Here is a 14,534-nt window from a genome sequence, read left to right as displayed (position 1 = left end):
AGTATCAATTGATCGTTTACATCAGGGGTGTCAAACTCATTTTAGATCAGGGGGCCACACACAGCGCAACCGGAAAAATAACAGAATAATAACCTACAGTATAAATAAAGAGAACTCAAAACTTTTCCCTTTGTTTTAGTGCAAAGAAGTACATTATTAAGATGTTTACATTAAAGAGATAGTTCAACATTGGCAAATTGGCCCATTGCCATAATCCCTACAGTTTTAAGAGTAGGTTTGTTACCTTTAATTGTCGGTGCAAGCTATTTTTAGAACGGCGGAGCAGAGCCACGAGCTGCTCAGAGCTACGCTACGGAGGCTAGTGGAATTGATTGGTTTCCCTCATCAAACCCTTAAAATACACAATCCAACAACTCCAAAACGCTCTGGTGGACAAGTTGTGACCTGCACATTCACCACGCTATGAGATAATAACACAACTAGGGCTGTCAGAGTTAACGCGTTAATCGCGATTAGATTAATTAAAAAAATTAACGCGATTAAATTTTTTAATCGCGGTTAATCGCGGCCCATTTTGTCCTCTGTCTGCTGGACTGGAGGACTGGAGTGTGGGACCTCCAGTCCAGTAGGTGGCGGTAAGCCACCTTCAAGTTGGTTGCTACACAAATATACACAGTCTAACATATCCACAGCTCCATCCATTGATTTTTTGACGGCTTTGTTGTAAACAAATGCACATGGCCATGTATTGATTTTTTTGACGGCGTCGTTGTCAACAAATGCACGTGGCGATGTATTGATTTTTTGACGGCTTCGTTGTCAACAAATGCACATGGCCAGGCAGAGGCGTAGCAAAGTAACAGGCAATTTCCACTGGATGCAATTCGTTTCAATTCTGTGTGAGTTAATGCATCATGTGTTATGATTAGGTAGGCCTGCTAGGTTTGGTCTAAAAGTTGTTTGTCTAGAGATTATAACACTTTTGAGTGTTGAAAGTCCAAAGCGCCATATATAATATTTTTAATAGAGATTAATCGCGAGTTAACTATGGAAAAAATGCGATTAATCGCGATTAGAAAAATTAATCGTTTGACAGCCCTAAACACAACGTTACAAGACAGAGTTGTTTTAGAGGGAAATACAGAGACTGCCTGCTGAAAAACAGAACGGTTTTGCATGAATTTGCCTCTAAAACAACTCTGTGTGGTAACGTTGTGTTATTATCTCATAGCGTGGTGAATGTGCAGGTCACAACTTGTCCACCAGAGCGTTGTGGAGTTGTTGGATTGTGTATTTGATGAGTTTGATGAGGGGAAACCAAGAAATCCCATTAGCCTCTGTAGCGTAGCTCTGAGCAGCTCACGGCTCTGCTCCGCCGTTCTAAAAATAGCTTGCAGTAGGTAACAAACCTACTCCTAAGACTATGGGGATTATGGTAATGGCCCAATTTGCCAAAATGTTAAACTATCCCTTTAAATGAACTGTCCTTTTACAAAACATGTTCCTTCTTTCTCAACAATATCCTGCCTCTTCTGTCTTGGATTGATAGAAACTATCATTTAATTTCTGTTGAAAACCAGACCTGTTATTGACTTCATTCATGTTGTTTGCTGTATGTGTTTCAGTATAAAGCTCATACTTGATTAGAACAATGCCGCATGGTCTCCGTAGTTACCGCAGCAGCTGCTCTCCCGCCACCTAACCAAACCTCCAGGTGAATCCGATCGGCCTAACGAGCTGCGAGCCGCGGGGGCTTTTTTTTTTTCCTGCAGGGAGACTCACTCCATCAACAAACACATTTCTCCTAATAAGTGTTTCACTCAGTGGATTTCTATCATTCATAACAACACCTGCAGCTCCGTGCTCACTCTGAGCTGCTGTATCGGGATCAGCTCAGAGTTTCCCTCCAAAGAGGCGTCTGTTTGCTCTGCAGGAAGGTGTCAGCCTGATACTTCACAACCATACTGTCTAATTTGCATTGAAACATGTCAGCTGATTATTAGTATTTTTATTATAAGCAGTTAATAATGCATAATGCATGACAGGGAATATATCAGGACAGTTGTGCACGTGTGTGTTTGTGTGTGTGTGTGTGTGTGTGTGTGTGTGTGTGTGTGTGTGTGTGTGTGTGTGTGTGTGTGTGTGTGTGCGCGTGTGCGTGTGGGCGTGCGTGTATGTGTGAGAGTGTGTGTGCATGTATACGTGTGTGTGTGTGTGTGCATTTATGTGCGCGTGTGTGTGCATGCATGTGTATGTATGCTAATCTCCCATACATTCTAATGCAAATGTATCATAATGGAAGTCTATGGAAGCTTTTTCTTTAATCTGCCGTAGCAGAAAAACTACAAAGCTTTAAAAACTGATTTTGCTGCTCATCATAGATCATCTCAGGCTGCAATAACTCAGCCTAAAATACTTCACCTCACATTGCATATATTGAAGATACTGGCACCTAAAGTGTTGAAATTTGCACTCAAAAGGTTCGGATTGGCATCTCAAGTGTTAAAAAAAATTAAATAATTGAAAACGTGGTAGTTTTGAGCAGAACTGAAGTGGAAAAAAATATTTATGAAAAAAAAAATGGGAAAAAAATATGAATGTATGCCATTTTTAGGTTGTTAAAAAGGTGGACAAAAATGTCACCTGATTATTAGTATTTTTATTATAAGCAGTTAATATTGCATAATGCATGACAGGGAATATATCAGGACAGTTGTGCACAACCGGTGACAGGACAAGGAGCCAGTGTGAGATATTTAAAACAGCAAATCCCATGAGAGCCATGAGGGTTTGTGTGTTTCAGATATTATTAGATAAAGACGACAACAACGACAACAAACATTTTACAATATGAAATGAATAAAAAAAACATTTCCAGGAAAAAAAAAAAGGGATGTTTTGATACCAATTACTTGTTACCGTAGCAACAGCTGCTCCCCCCCTGGGGTCCAAATGAACATATGCAGTAGAATCAACAAAAGCATGATGTTTAAACACACAATACAGCCAAAGAGTTATGAAAAAACACACAGATTATCATATTTATTCATTTGTATTTACAGTTTTTCTCAATTGCTAAAACACTAAACCCTGTTGTCTGAACCAAATTCTCAGTTGCCTGAACCCACTGATTGAATCAATCGCTCTTTTGGCAAAACCATCAGCACTTTTCACCTGTTTAGACACAATTTACCAGGAAAAGGGGATGAAATTGGTGTGGGGAGGGAGGAAGGAGCGTGAAAGAAAGGGAAGGAGAGAAGTGCTAAATGCTCAGGTTTTTTGTTTTGCAACATGCATTTAGCTACAGTGAACAAGAAACATTTATTTCTACAGCTTCATGTGCTGAGCGTTGTGTTTTCTATTTTTCTATGTCGTGTTTAGTTGCTGCTCAGTTGTGCTTTTAATTTTGATTGACTCGGGGCACGATTTGACAACAAGGTTCAGTTTTGGGCACCAGATTGAACTGTTTTGAGGTGAAAGTTTGGTTTTGCAAGAAGAGTCTGAGGTTTTGTGAATGTAGCTTGAAAATTGGAGTTTGTGTTCACAGTTTAGAGAAAAGGAGAGCAGCTTTCGAGAAATGTGTCTTAGCAATCGAGAAAAACTGTAAAGAAATTCTTGAATGAAGTTCGGCAGATGCTCCTCAGAGACGTGGAAACAGTTCTTCCACATTTACTTATTCAGTTACGATCTTCATTTAGGCACAAAATTAAGATCAATAAAGGATAAAAACGTTCCATTAGTTATCAGAATGATCTGGCAGATGATTAATCCCCTCATCACCTCTCTGACTTGTGCAGCGAAGGCAGCAGCAGCAGCAGCGGCAGCGTCAAAAAACCTGAAGTGCATTACAATGACCTGACGAGGAGGAAGACGACGGACGACGATGATAATGATGAGATGACTGACTGACACCCCCGGAGATCAAAGCGTTGACTTTGTGCTTCATTGATTGGCTAAGACGGCTGAGGGCTTGCTCAGAAACTTGAGAGGAGGATTATTCCTGTGCCGCTGCTGCCTGAGCCTGGCTTACACTTCGCTTTCTGAATCTCAAACCAGAAAACTTTCATTGTGTGGAGCTTTGAACTGGATGTTTTAAAAGTAAAACGTTGTCTTAAGGGCGTTTTCACCTTTTTCCTTCTTGCAAACGTCTCCTCAGGCTCATGGTCATCAAATCAAATCAACCCCCCCCTCCCTTCCCTTCCCTTCGCCGCTCGGTGCTGGTGGAGGATTTACTGTCGTGGAAGTGCTGCTGATGCTGCAGCGACACAGATTTATTCCTCCGTCCTGCCCTCTGTCACTCCGCTAAGCCGCTCCCACTGACCCATATAGGGGTGTTTCTATCACAAAGCCCCCGCGAAGCATCAGCATGTGATTATCAGCTGACGGCACTGGAAGGCTTTATTATGCTGCGATAACTCTGCACGCTTTAATTCAGTCCGTTTCCATGTGACACGTGTCCCTGTGTGTCTCTCTCTCTGTGTGTTTGTGTGTGTGTCAGAGATGAGCATATGCATTTATGCACCTTTTGTGTCATGCTGTTGTTGTGTTTGTGCATGTGTGAGAGAAGCATGGTGTAAGGAGTGTGTGTGTGTGTGTGGGAGGCAGAGTCAGTGAACTAAATAAAATGCCTCCTCTTCCATAGTTGAGTGATTTTTCATCCTGCAGTGCTGCTAAGTGGCCTAATACGTCGCCTAAGTCCTTATTCCCAGTTATCCCGCAGATCCAGCATAATCCCAGATTACATGAGGGAGATAAGCAATAGATGGATATACAAGATTAGGCTATTACTGATCAGCAGCACCCGTAGCTTCGGTAGTGAAACCTGGTGAGCGGTCAAAAGACAAACGTAAGCTGAGAGATGAGCTTTTTTTTTTCTTTTTTTTTTTTCCTGGAATTGGTTGAGGTTTTTTTTGTGTGTTTGTTTTTTTAAATGCAGCGTCATCCAAAGGCCCCAAAGCCTCCAAAGACAAAAACTGAACCACTTTACAATATGTCTTCTTCTTTCCTCCCGCCTTCTTCGAAACTCTTGAAACTCTTGAAACTCTTGAAACGCGCTCTCTGACTGGCTGGATTTACCGTACAAACATGGCGGCGCAAGATGGCCACACTCTCTAAAGCAAGATGTATATATAAAAGAATTATAAGGCTATGAACACCAAACAAACTTTATTTTATAGCGATTATACACTTATACAAATATATTCAAGGGTAGTATACAAGGCCGTAGCTACCATTGAGGACACCGAGGTCATGACCTCGGTATTTTTTTCGGCCTAATGAATGAAAAAAAAAAAAAAAAAAACAATAAAAAATGTGCGGTGAAAGTATTAGGGAGGACAGATGGAAGGTGACTGGGTGACTCCTCTCCCAGGGATGCAAACAGCGCGCCGAAAAGCGAAACTCGCTTTTTTCATGACCAATTAGGTGACTTGTGTGAATCGTTCAGATCCGAAGAGTTTTTGTTTTTGGGGGGGGGGGGGGGGGGGTCTCAGCGTCTCAGCTGGGGGGGGGGGGGGTCTCAGCTGGGGTCAGTAAAATGTTTTTCTAACAGGCTGACAGTGACAATCACGTGAAACTGAGGCGAACTCATTCATGGTTGTCTCTGGTTATAGCACATTATATAGGCCTATATGTCCATTACACACTTTTAGGCCTTAAAATGTCTTAAATTTGTTGAATTATTGTGTTCAAGACTTAAATAAGACAGCTCTTAAATTTTCGTATGCCCACCATGGGCGAGCATTTTGCTCGCATTTGCCCCTAAAAAAAAAAAAACATGTGTGAACCAGGAAAATCACAAAAAAGAAAGAGCACAACCTGCGATTGGTCAAAAACTACAAATACCACAATCCTCTGGCCTCAACAATAACAGTAGTTAGTGTAAGTAAGGGAGAGTGGAGCTGTCGGTGAAAAGAGGAAACAACGCCACGTCTGGTCCTGTTCTATGTTGTTGGTTCACACCGTCACCGTTTATTCGTTACGTCCGCGGTGTAAAAGGCCGTGACGCAAAGACGCGATTAGGCGCGAGACGCGGTAGACGCGACTTTTTTTTTTTGCGACGCAATACACCCGATTCTTTTATGGCGACGGGACCCTCGCGTCTTCGTCTATTTCATCGTGTTTGGTGGGAAGACCCAAAGGGGCTTCCCACTCAAACACGAGGAACGCTTTTTTTTCGCGCGAGCTTTTACGCGCAACCAAACGCGAGATACGCGAGATAAGCGAATTAGCGCTCGTTTTCACTCGTTTCAAAAAAAATTCACGAGCCCGCCTATTTTCACTACAACAATTTTTTTTTTTTTTTTTCAAAGGAGGTTAAATCGAAAGCAACTGGACTTAGTTATTTACTTATTATAACTAAGTCCAGTTGCTTTCGATTTAACCTCCTTTGAAAAAAAAGTCTAGGAAGACGTTTCACCTCTCATCCAAGAGGCTTCATCAGTTCATGTAGCATCTGACCAGGCTGGGACTGGTCCAACTATCTGGTGTGGAGACTCAGTATAAGTCCAGTTGCTTTCGATTTAACCTCCTTTGAAATACTATGACCTGGACAAATGAGAATATGCACAGGCCTACAACAACATTTCTGCTCTCACCAACCATGGTAACGACGCACAGTATACTGTTATGAGACACATTATGCATCCCAACTGTCTTTTTTTTAGAGGATTTTTTTTTTTTTTTACCAAGAATGCGCCCAAAAAAATCATGATCCAGGGGCCAAAATTCGAAACAAATATATATATTTTTTAATCATAATTCTCATTATTCTCCTGATGTCGGTTTAATGTAAACAGATCGCGCTGATATGCGTCATGTGACAGCGGGGCAGAGCTGCAGCTGCTGTGCTGTGATGGACCTGATCAGACTGGTGGTGGTCCACAGTCAATCAGTCCCAGAGCCTTCCTATTCACCTCCAATGTAGACGCGACGTGCGCGCTCGGTACCCAAAGCGGCGCGTATCCGCGTGCATTCGGTGCGACGGCGCCGCCGTTTCCCCCCCGTGCATGTCCGTTGCTGTGTCAGGCAGGTGTCTCCCACGGAGCTCTGCCCCGTTTCAGAGGTGAAGGAGAGACGTCGCCTCCGCGATGTAGAATGTGTTCAATTAAAGTGAAACTAACACATTATATAGGCCTATATGTCCATTACACACTGAATGGGATGTTAAATCCCATGTCTTTATTTCTTCAGTTTATTTTAATAGTAATAATTATGACTAACATTCAGTGAAGACCTAAAAATCAGTATCTCCAAAATTGAAATATTGCAATGGTTTTTATTTTTTTAAAGCATTTTTAATATAGAAATGTTGGCCTTCTGAAAACTGTCCATCTATATGCACTCAATACTTGGTTGGGGTTGAACTACTGGAAATAGACTTTTCTGTGATATTGTTAATGGGGGGCCCCCCCCCCCCCCCCTCCCCCCCACGACAATTCCTCTCTTTTTTGGTCCTGACCCGTTTGCATCCCTGCTCTCCAAACAACAATTCCGGTAGGCCTATAATGCTCTTGTTTATTGACGCCCTCACGCAGCTGAGTTACTGAGTACGCTGGTGTTTGTTTACTGGTCGCGGGAAAAAGGGCGATTAATTCGGAAAAAGCGAGTGATACAGCGGAGCCTGCGTGCATGGAGGAGAAGGCTACTGAGTGAGTCGGTTGGCTCTAGATAAACTGCTTTTTCCAACCAGTTGTTACACTGTAAAAGTTTCGCACATACGTGCACTTGAACCGCTGTATTATTTCGGGACGGGACCTCATGTATGCGGAGAAAACAGCTGTTTAATAGGGTCAATTCAGCGCCATTTACTGTCTGTGTCCTGCACTATGCACTAGTTGAGCTAAGTGGGGGAGAGCAGAGACCTCTTTCCTGCAGATACTATAGGCTACTGAAGGGGCATCTACTGCACTGTCCATTCTTCCATCAACTTTATGTGAAAAGCACAGTGACATGATACATTTTATGTTTACAGACAGGGGCGTCACTAAGTTTTAAGGACAGGGGGGGCTTAGCCCCCAGGAGATGCACAAGATGTGAGCATAATGGTGCAGGAGCACAAAATTTCACAAACAACAAAGACTGTGAAATTTTGGACAGATTTGGTGTAAAATTTTTAGGCAACCATTAGTTTTATTTCAGTCTTTTTTATTTATTTATTTATTTATTTAAAGAGAGCTAAGATACCTGTGAGATTACTACAGACATGTCTGGAGTAGGCTACAGTAGAAAATGTAAATTTTTCATCTCTGCCTAGTATAAAAACTAACAAAAAAAAACAGTAAAATCTACCTTTGAACCATGGGATATCAGGCAAATGAATAAGTAATGTGTAGGCTAATTGTGTAAAAGTAGATGCTAAAAAAAATGAACTTGAGCAATTTTGCAGCAGTTTTATTATCAGAGATACGTATGTCCAGGTGGAATTTGACCTTTGGAAAACTAATTATATTTCACTAATAGCCTGTGTCATAATATTCAATCCATCCAAATACAACTGTTTTTGGCTCATTTTGATTTCACCTATAGACCTCTTCATATTTTTGCATTCAAAGAAGACCATACAACCAAAATTAAGTTTGACACCAATATTGTACTAATAAAAAATATGCATAAAAATGTGAAATACTACATAGCTAAACAACGTGAATAACCAATTATAACACAAACCAAAATTTGCTGCAACAAGGAGCAGTCAGATGTATGTTTGTGGTAGCTACTGTATAAGGAAAAGCAAACAAACTTCCTGGGCCTGTTTCAAAGTGAGGAACACAGCTGACTCTCCAGAAGGAAGTCACCCCAAAAATAGTAGGCTATAGCTATGGTAAAAAAGAGTGCACACTTCACCCTAGAAACCTGTTCATCTTTATGTTAACAACCAGGACCATCACATTGCATTTCAGACTTTTCGAGCTGGAATGTAACTTTATCATATAATATTTTTGCTACTCTGTGGCTGCTACGAGTGTGAGGAGCTAGTCTCCTGTTTGTAATTGTGATGATGGTGTGTTCTCATCAGAATTCAGTGAAGTTGGGTCTTCTCTGGATGATCACTTGATGATAATATCATAAATATGGGATTAATCTAATATGATGTGTGTAGTTTTTATCTGTCAAAGTGCACCAGATTGAAGCCTTTTATTATAAAATTGCCCCAAATTTCTGACCCCCCCCCCGCGCACCACGACTAAATGACCTCAGTATTTCAAAAATCCTGGCTACGGCCTTGGTAGTATATTCAGATTTTGCCAATAAACCTTGTCAATTTTTACACACTGGACCTTTAAGTAGCTTGGATGTTACAAAACAAAAGTATAAATACTGTAAGGTTCAAATAGTGAAAAGTAAAAAATAGATAAATTGTGTTTAGTTTAATTCAGCTTCCGAGTTTGATCAAAACCCAAATTAATCTCTGACATTCTAACACTTTATCATAAATACACCCTATTAAGCATTAGTTAAAGGGATAGTTCAACATTTTGGCAAATTGGCCCATTGCCATAATCCCTATAGTCATAGCAGTAGGTTTGTTACCTTTAATTGTCGGTGCAAGCTATTTTTAGAACGGCGGAGCAGAGCCGCGAGCTGCTCAGGGCTATGCTATGGAGGCTCATGGAATTTCTTGGTTTCCCTCATCAAACTCATCAAATACACAATCCAACAACTCCACAACGCTCTGGTGGACAAGTTGTGACCTGCACATTCACCACGCTATGAGATAATAACACAACGTTACCACACAGAGTTGTTTTAGAGGGAAATTCATGCAAAACTGCTGATGCGCGTTGCCTTCAGGGACAGTTTTTCAGCAAGCAGTCTCTGTATTTCCCTCTAAAATGGCTCCGTTTCGTAACGTTCCATTATTATCTCATAGCGTGGTGAATGTGCAGGTCACAACTTGTCCACCAGAGCATTTTGGAGTTGTTGGATTGTGTATTTGATGAGTTTGATGAGGGAAACCAAGAAATTACATTAGCCTCCATAGCGTAGCTCTGAGCAGCTCACGGCTCTGCTCCGCCGTTCTAAAAGTAGCTTGCAGTAGGTAACAAACCTACTCCTAACACTATAGGGATTATGGCAATGGGCCAATTTGCCAAAATGTTGAACTATCCCTTTAAGCGTTAATAAATACTGAATTGTTCATTTATAACGCATGAATTCTCATTAGTATGTAGTTTATAAATACAATTAGTGGTTATGAATGATGAGTAAAACGTTTTTAGCTGTGTTTATGAACTACATATTAATGAGTATTCATGTGTTTTAATGATGAATTCAGTATTTAAAGCTTAACTAATGCTTAATAGTGTGTAGTTATTATAAAGTGTTACCCAGTTTTGGTTTGTGTCCTCCATAGAGACACTCGGGTCCAGATTCAATGAGATCGAGTGGCAACAAGTGACATGTTTTTACTTTTACTGTTGGCGATAAGAGAGCAGAGTTTAAACCTCGTTTGCAACAAAATGGAAACGAAGGAAAGAGTAAAAAAAAAAAAACTGCATCGTCTCCAGCTTTAAGTACAAATTGTGTGCTTCAGCTGTTAGACTGATCCACACACACACACACACACACACCCCACCCCTCCTGCCCTAAAGCCTCTTTATAATTGGAGCGCTTTGTGAACTGATGTGCTCTGAGATTGGAGGATGGAAAAACCCTCTGCTCGGCTTGTTTGACTTGCTGATGACGGCGCCTGCAGCGGCGGCCTGCTGAATGACCAGAGTCTTCATGCATTTTAGAAGCGCAACAACACAACAGTTGGGATGAGTCGGCATTGTGGGAAAAAAAAAAACCCTGGGTGTTTGGCAGCATCTCCATCCTGCACGGCCTCGGCTCTGCAATGAGATGCACATGTGATTTAGCACCATGACGAGCAGGGAAGAGGCTCGGCTGTGTAGATTCTGTTCCTATGCTGCTCTCCGTCGTTAATGCTTAATAATTGCACCACCAGTCCGTTGGTTATTGAGTCACAGTGAGGCGTGCATGTGTGTGTGTGTGTGTGTGTGTGCCAGCACATATCTCCAGTAGCAGAGCTCTGAACAAATAGGTTGTTTTTCAACTGGTTAATCCAATTATCCATTTATCCATTTTCTGCTGATTATTCAGGTGCAGGTTTTCTTTAACAATTTAATTAAGCACATAATCTGGGACTATTATGAACGCTTGTTATGTGCAGAGCAAATAAATGACATAAATGTTGACTTGGAGTTCATACGTTTGGATAAACAAGAGAATAATTGAAGGTCATGGTGGTTTTTATTAATATATTCATGCTTATAAGCCTGAAACTGCAGTATATTCTAGTTTTTCACAATACGTCCACACTAATATCTCCTTTTCACTCATATTTTTGAATGTTTTGGTTCCTCTCTGGCACCTGCAGGGCTCCACAGCTCATACGCCGGTCACGCGGGGCAGATCGACCCGGAGCTGAGGGCGGCGCTGTCCCCGGACTGCCACATGACGCCCGTTTTCGACGAGCGATCCTTCCACAGCCCGCTCTACCACAGCCCCACCCACGACCCCCAGGGCACCCTCTACAGGTCAAACACAGGTACAGCAATGGGGAAAGTGCAGCTAATCTTATTTCATGCAGTCTTTTTTTCAACAATAATGAATGAATGTATTTATTTCGGTATATATCAAGCTTATATAACCGAAAGGGTGTAGGTTGAAGCCAAAGCTTATATACCCCTACCCCTTTTACCTTAAAAAATTAAAATATTATACGCATTAATACAAAAGGATCAGATCACATACATTTGAAATTAGTCAGTACACTTAGATTTCTGATCACAACAAAATAAAGAATAGTACATACACAGCGCATAACCCAAAAAATCATTGAGCTTAATTTCCCATACTGTAACGAGAAATGATGTTGTTCTTATAAAGTCTTTTAAAGCTGACTAGAGTACATAGTAGCATAGTTTAATATTTTCAGGATAATTATTCCAGATGTTAAAGCAGATATCAGCTTCACGGCCGTTTCGGCTAATGCTGCGTTCAAGGCAGGCTTTTGAAACCGTAAGTTACAGCTTCAAGTCACAACTACGACTTGGTAGCGTTCCAGGTAACCCGTAGCTCGTGTTTTTACCATCCTGTTGTCTGTGAAAGTTCCCTATAACGGCCACTCGTAACTTCCGACCCGTGAACTCGTACCAGATCGAACTGGTATGACTTCACAGGAAGGAAAAACACAAAGTACGAGTTTCTTTGAACGCACCATGAGTTAGCAGCCCCCGCCCTTGTCAGGCATCAATTGGTCCTCGTGCTACGTCACCACATTCACGCGCATCCCTTGGCTGCACACACAGCCCTTCATGCCGTTCTCTCTCCTCATTGGATAACACTTGTATCCCACAAGGAAAATTTTCTCCTCGGGTTACAGCAGAGCAGAGTGACGGAGAGACTCGTGTTTAGGCTGAAATACTTCATGTAAGTGATTGCTGACGGAAAATAGGACTATTTAGGACTTATATTAACAAAAACATTCCACTGATATCTGCTTTAACCCCTCTAACAGAAAGACAGTGATTTTTTACAGTAGTTCGAGTCTTTCAACAATAAGACATTATTGGTTCTTGGTGGAGGTTATGGGCAGTAATAGCAGAGCAAATAATTATAATAACACTGCAAAAACTCAAAATCTTACCAAGAATATTTGTCTTATTTCTGGTCAAAATGTCATTTCTAGTCAAAACAAATCTCATTCTACTTAAAATAAGACTCATCACGTTAAAAAGTAGCTTGTTTTAGACACTTTTTACTTCTTTCAAGCAGATTTTCACTTGAAATAAGTAGAAAAATCTGATGGTGGATCAAGTTTTTCTTTCTTATAACAAGCACAACAAACTTGCTTTCATTGGCAGATTTTTCTACTTATTTCAAGTGAAAATTTGTTAGAAAAAAATGAAAATGATCTAAAAACAAGTTCATTTTTAGGTGATGAGTCTTATTCTAAGTGAAAAGAGATTAGTTTTGACTAGAAATTAGACATTTTGACAAGAAATAAGACAAATATTCTTTGAAAGATTTAGAGTTTTTGCAGTGAAATGACTGTGCACATTTCCCCACATGCCTCATTTTCATCACAGAGAATTACTCAAACAGCCCAATTCTCCACGGCAGCGACCCTCTACCCCCCCTCCTACCCGAGGAGCCCCGGTCCCCAGGTCGAGGAGCCCGGGCTCGGTTTCACATTTTACTTTGGAGATTATTTCCCTTAAAAAAAAATCAGCGGAGGAAATCAGGGTTCACAGGGACAGGAAGTGTTGTTATTATCACTCCCCGAGGTCAGAGCTTAATTAGGCTGAAACCTTTCATGTACTCCGCCGCTTCTTAATTGAAGCCTTTGCAGAATCATTTCGGGCTGAAAGCTCTGCGGAGTTTCGATAGCAGAGGATCTGAGGAGCCATTTTAGTTTCGTTTAGTCCAGATTTAAGCAGGTTTGGCCCGCCAGAGAGCTGAGAGCTGCATGTTTAATCACTCATGTAACATAATATTAGTTTCTCTTTTAACAGACCTTGGATCGGATCGGATGCGTCTCTGATTAAATATTCTCAAACTCATATGATGATTTATTTTTATTCTGGAGGTATGGGGACTCTCCCTCGGACCACAAGCCATTGCGGCACGCTGCCATACCAAAGAAGCAGCTACGGGCTGAGCACGGCGGCGCTCTACGTGGACTCCTACAGGGTCTCCGGAGAGCCCGTCTTCTCCCACCGCCACTCGGGGCTGGTGGACCGGGTGGTCACACGCACCCCGTCCATCGAGAGCATACACAAGGACCCCAGGTACTCACACACACACACACATACATATATAGTACATATACAGTGCAGTGAGAAAGTATTTCCTTCCTTTTTTGCATATTTGTCACACTTAAAGGTCCAGTGTGTAAAATCGGGGTAAAACTGTGACATCTAGCATTCAGATTCTAGTTGGCAGCACTCACTCACTCACTCGCACTCACCCCTCCCGTCAGCAAAGTGACAGTGGCCTCTGAGGCAGGGCCGTTGCTAGGAATTCTGGGCCCCCTTAAAGAATACTAAAGTGGGCCCCTCCCCCTAACTTTTCCTTTTTTTTTCTTAGACTACGTATGTATTATCGTTTTTTATTTAGCCTTCTTTGTTTTGATGCTAATGCAGCATTACACTGCAAAAACTCAAGTATCTTAGCAAGAATATTTGTCTTATTTCTAGTCAAAATGTAATTTCTAGTCAAAACAAATCTCATTATACTTAAAATAAGACACATCATATTAAAAGTAGCTTGTTTTTAGACACTTTTTACTTCTTTCAAGCAGATTTTCACTTGGAATAAGTAGAAAAAATCTGATAGTGGAGCAAGTTTTTCTTCCTTATTACAAGCACAAAAAACTTACTTTCACTGGCAGATTTTTCTATTTATTGTGAATTTAAGTGAAAATTATCTAAAAACAAGTTGATTTTTAGGTAATGAGTCTTATTTTAAGTGGAAAGAGATTAGTTTTGACTAGAAATGAGACATTTGGACAAGAAATAAGACAAATATTCTTGGAAAGATGTTGAGTTTTTACAGTGTACTATGAG

At 41.1% G+C, this 14,534-nt stretch overlaps 1 protein-coding gene across 3 annotated transcripts in view; it reads left to right on the top strand.

The window, feature by feature from the left end:
- LOC310998620 (plakophilin-4-like) overlaps window positions 1-14,534 on the top strand; it is a 70,667-nt gene that overhangs the window by 35,486 nt on the left and 20,647 nt on the right. For all 3 annotated transcript variants that reach the window (XM_083988762.1, XM_083988761.1, XM_083988763.1), the window contains 2 exons: window positions 11,342-11,512; window positions 13,556-13,757. In XM_083988762.1, coding sequence (XP_083844888.1) covers window positions 11,342-11,512; window positions 13,556-13,757 — 373 coding nt within the window. The remainder of the gene's footprint in view (window positions 1-11,341; window positions 11,513-13,555; window positions 13,758-14,534) is intronic.

The sequence above is a fragment of the Trachurus trachurus genome (assembly GCF_905171665.1).
Source record: "Trachurus trachurus genome assembly, chromosome: 2".
Lineage (NCBI taxonomy): Eukaryota > Metazoa > Chordata > Actinopteri > Carangiformes > Carangidae > Trachurus > Trachurus trachurus.
The sequence above is the reverse complement of the archived record's forward strand: the minus strand, read 5'-3'. Positions and strand labels throughout refer to the sequence as shown.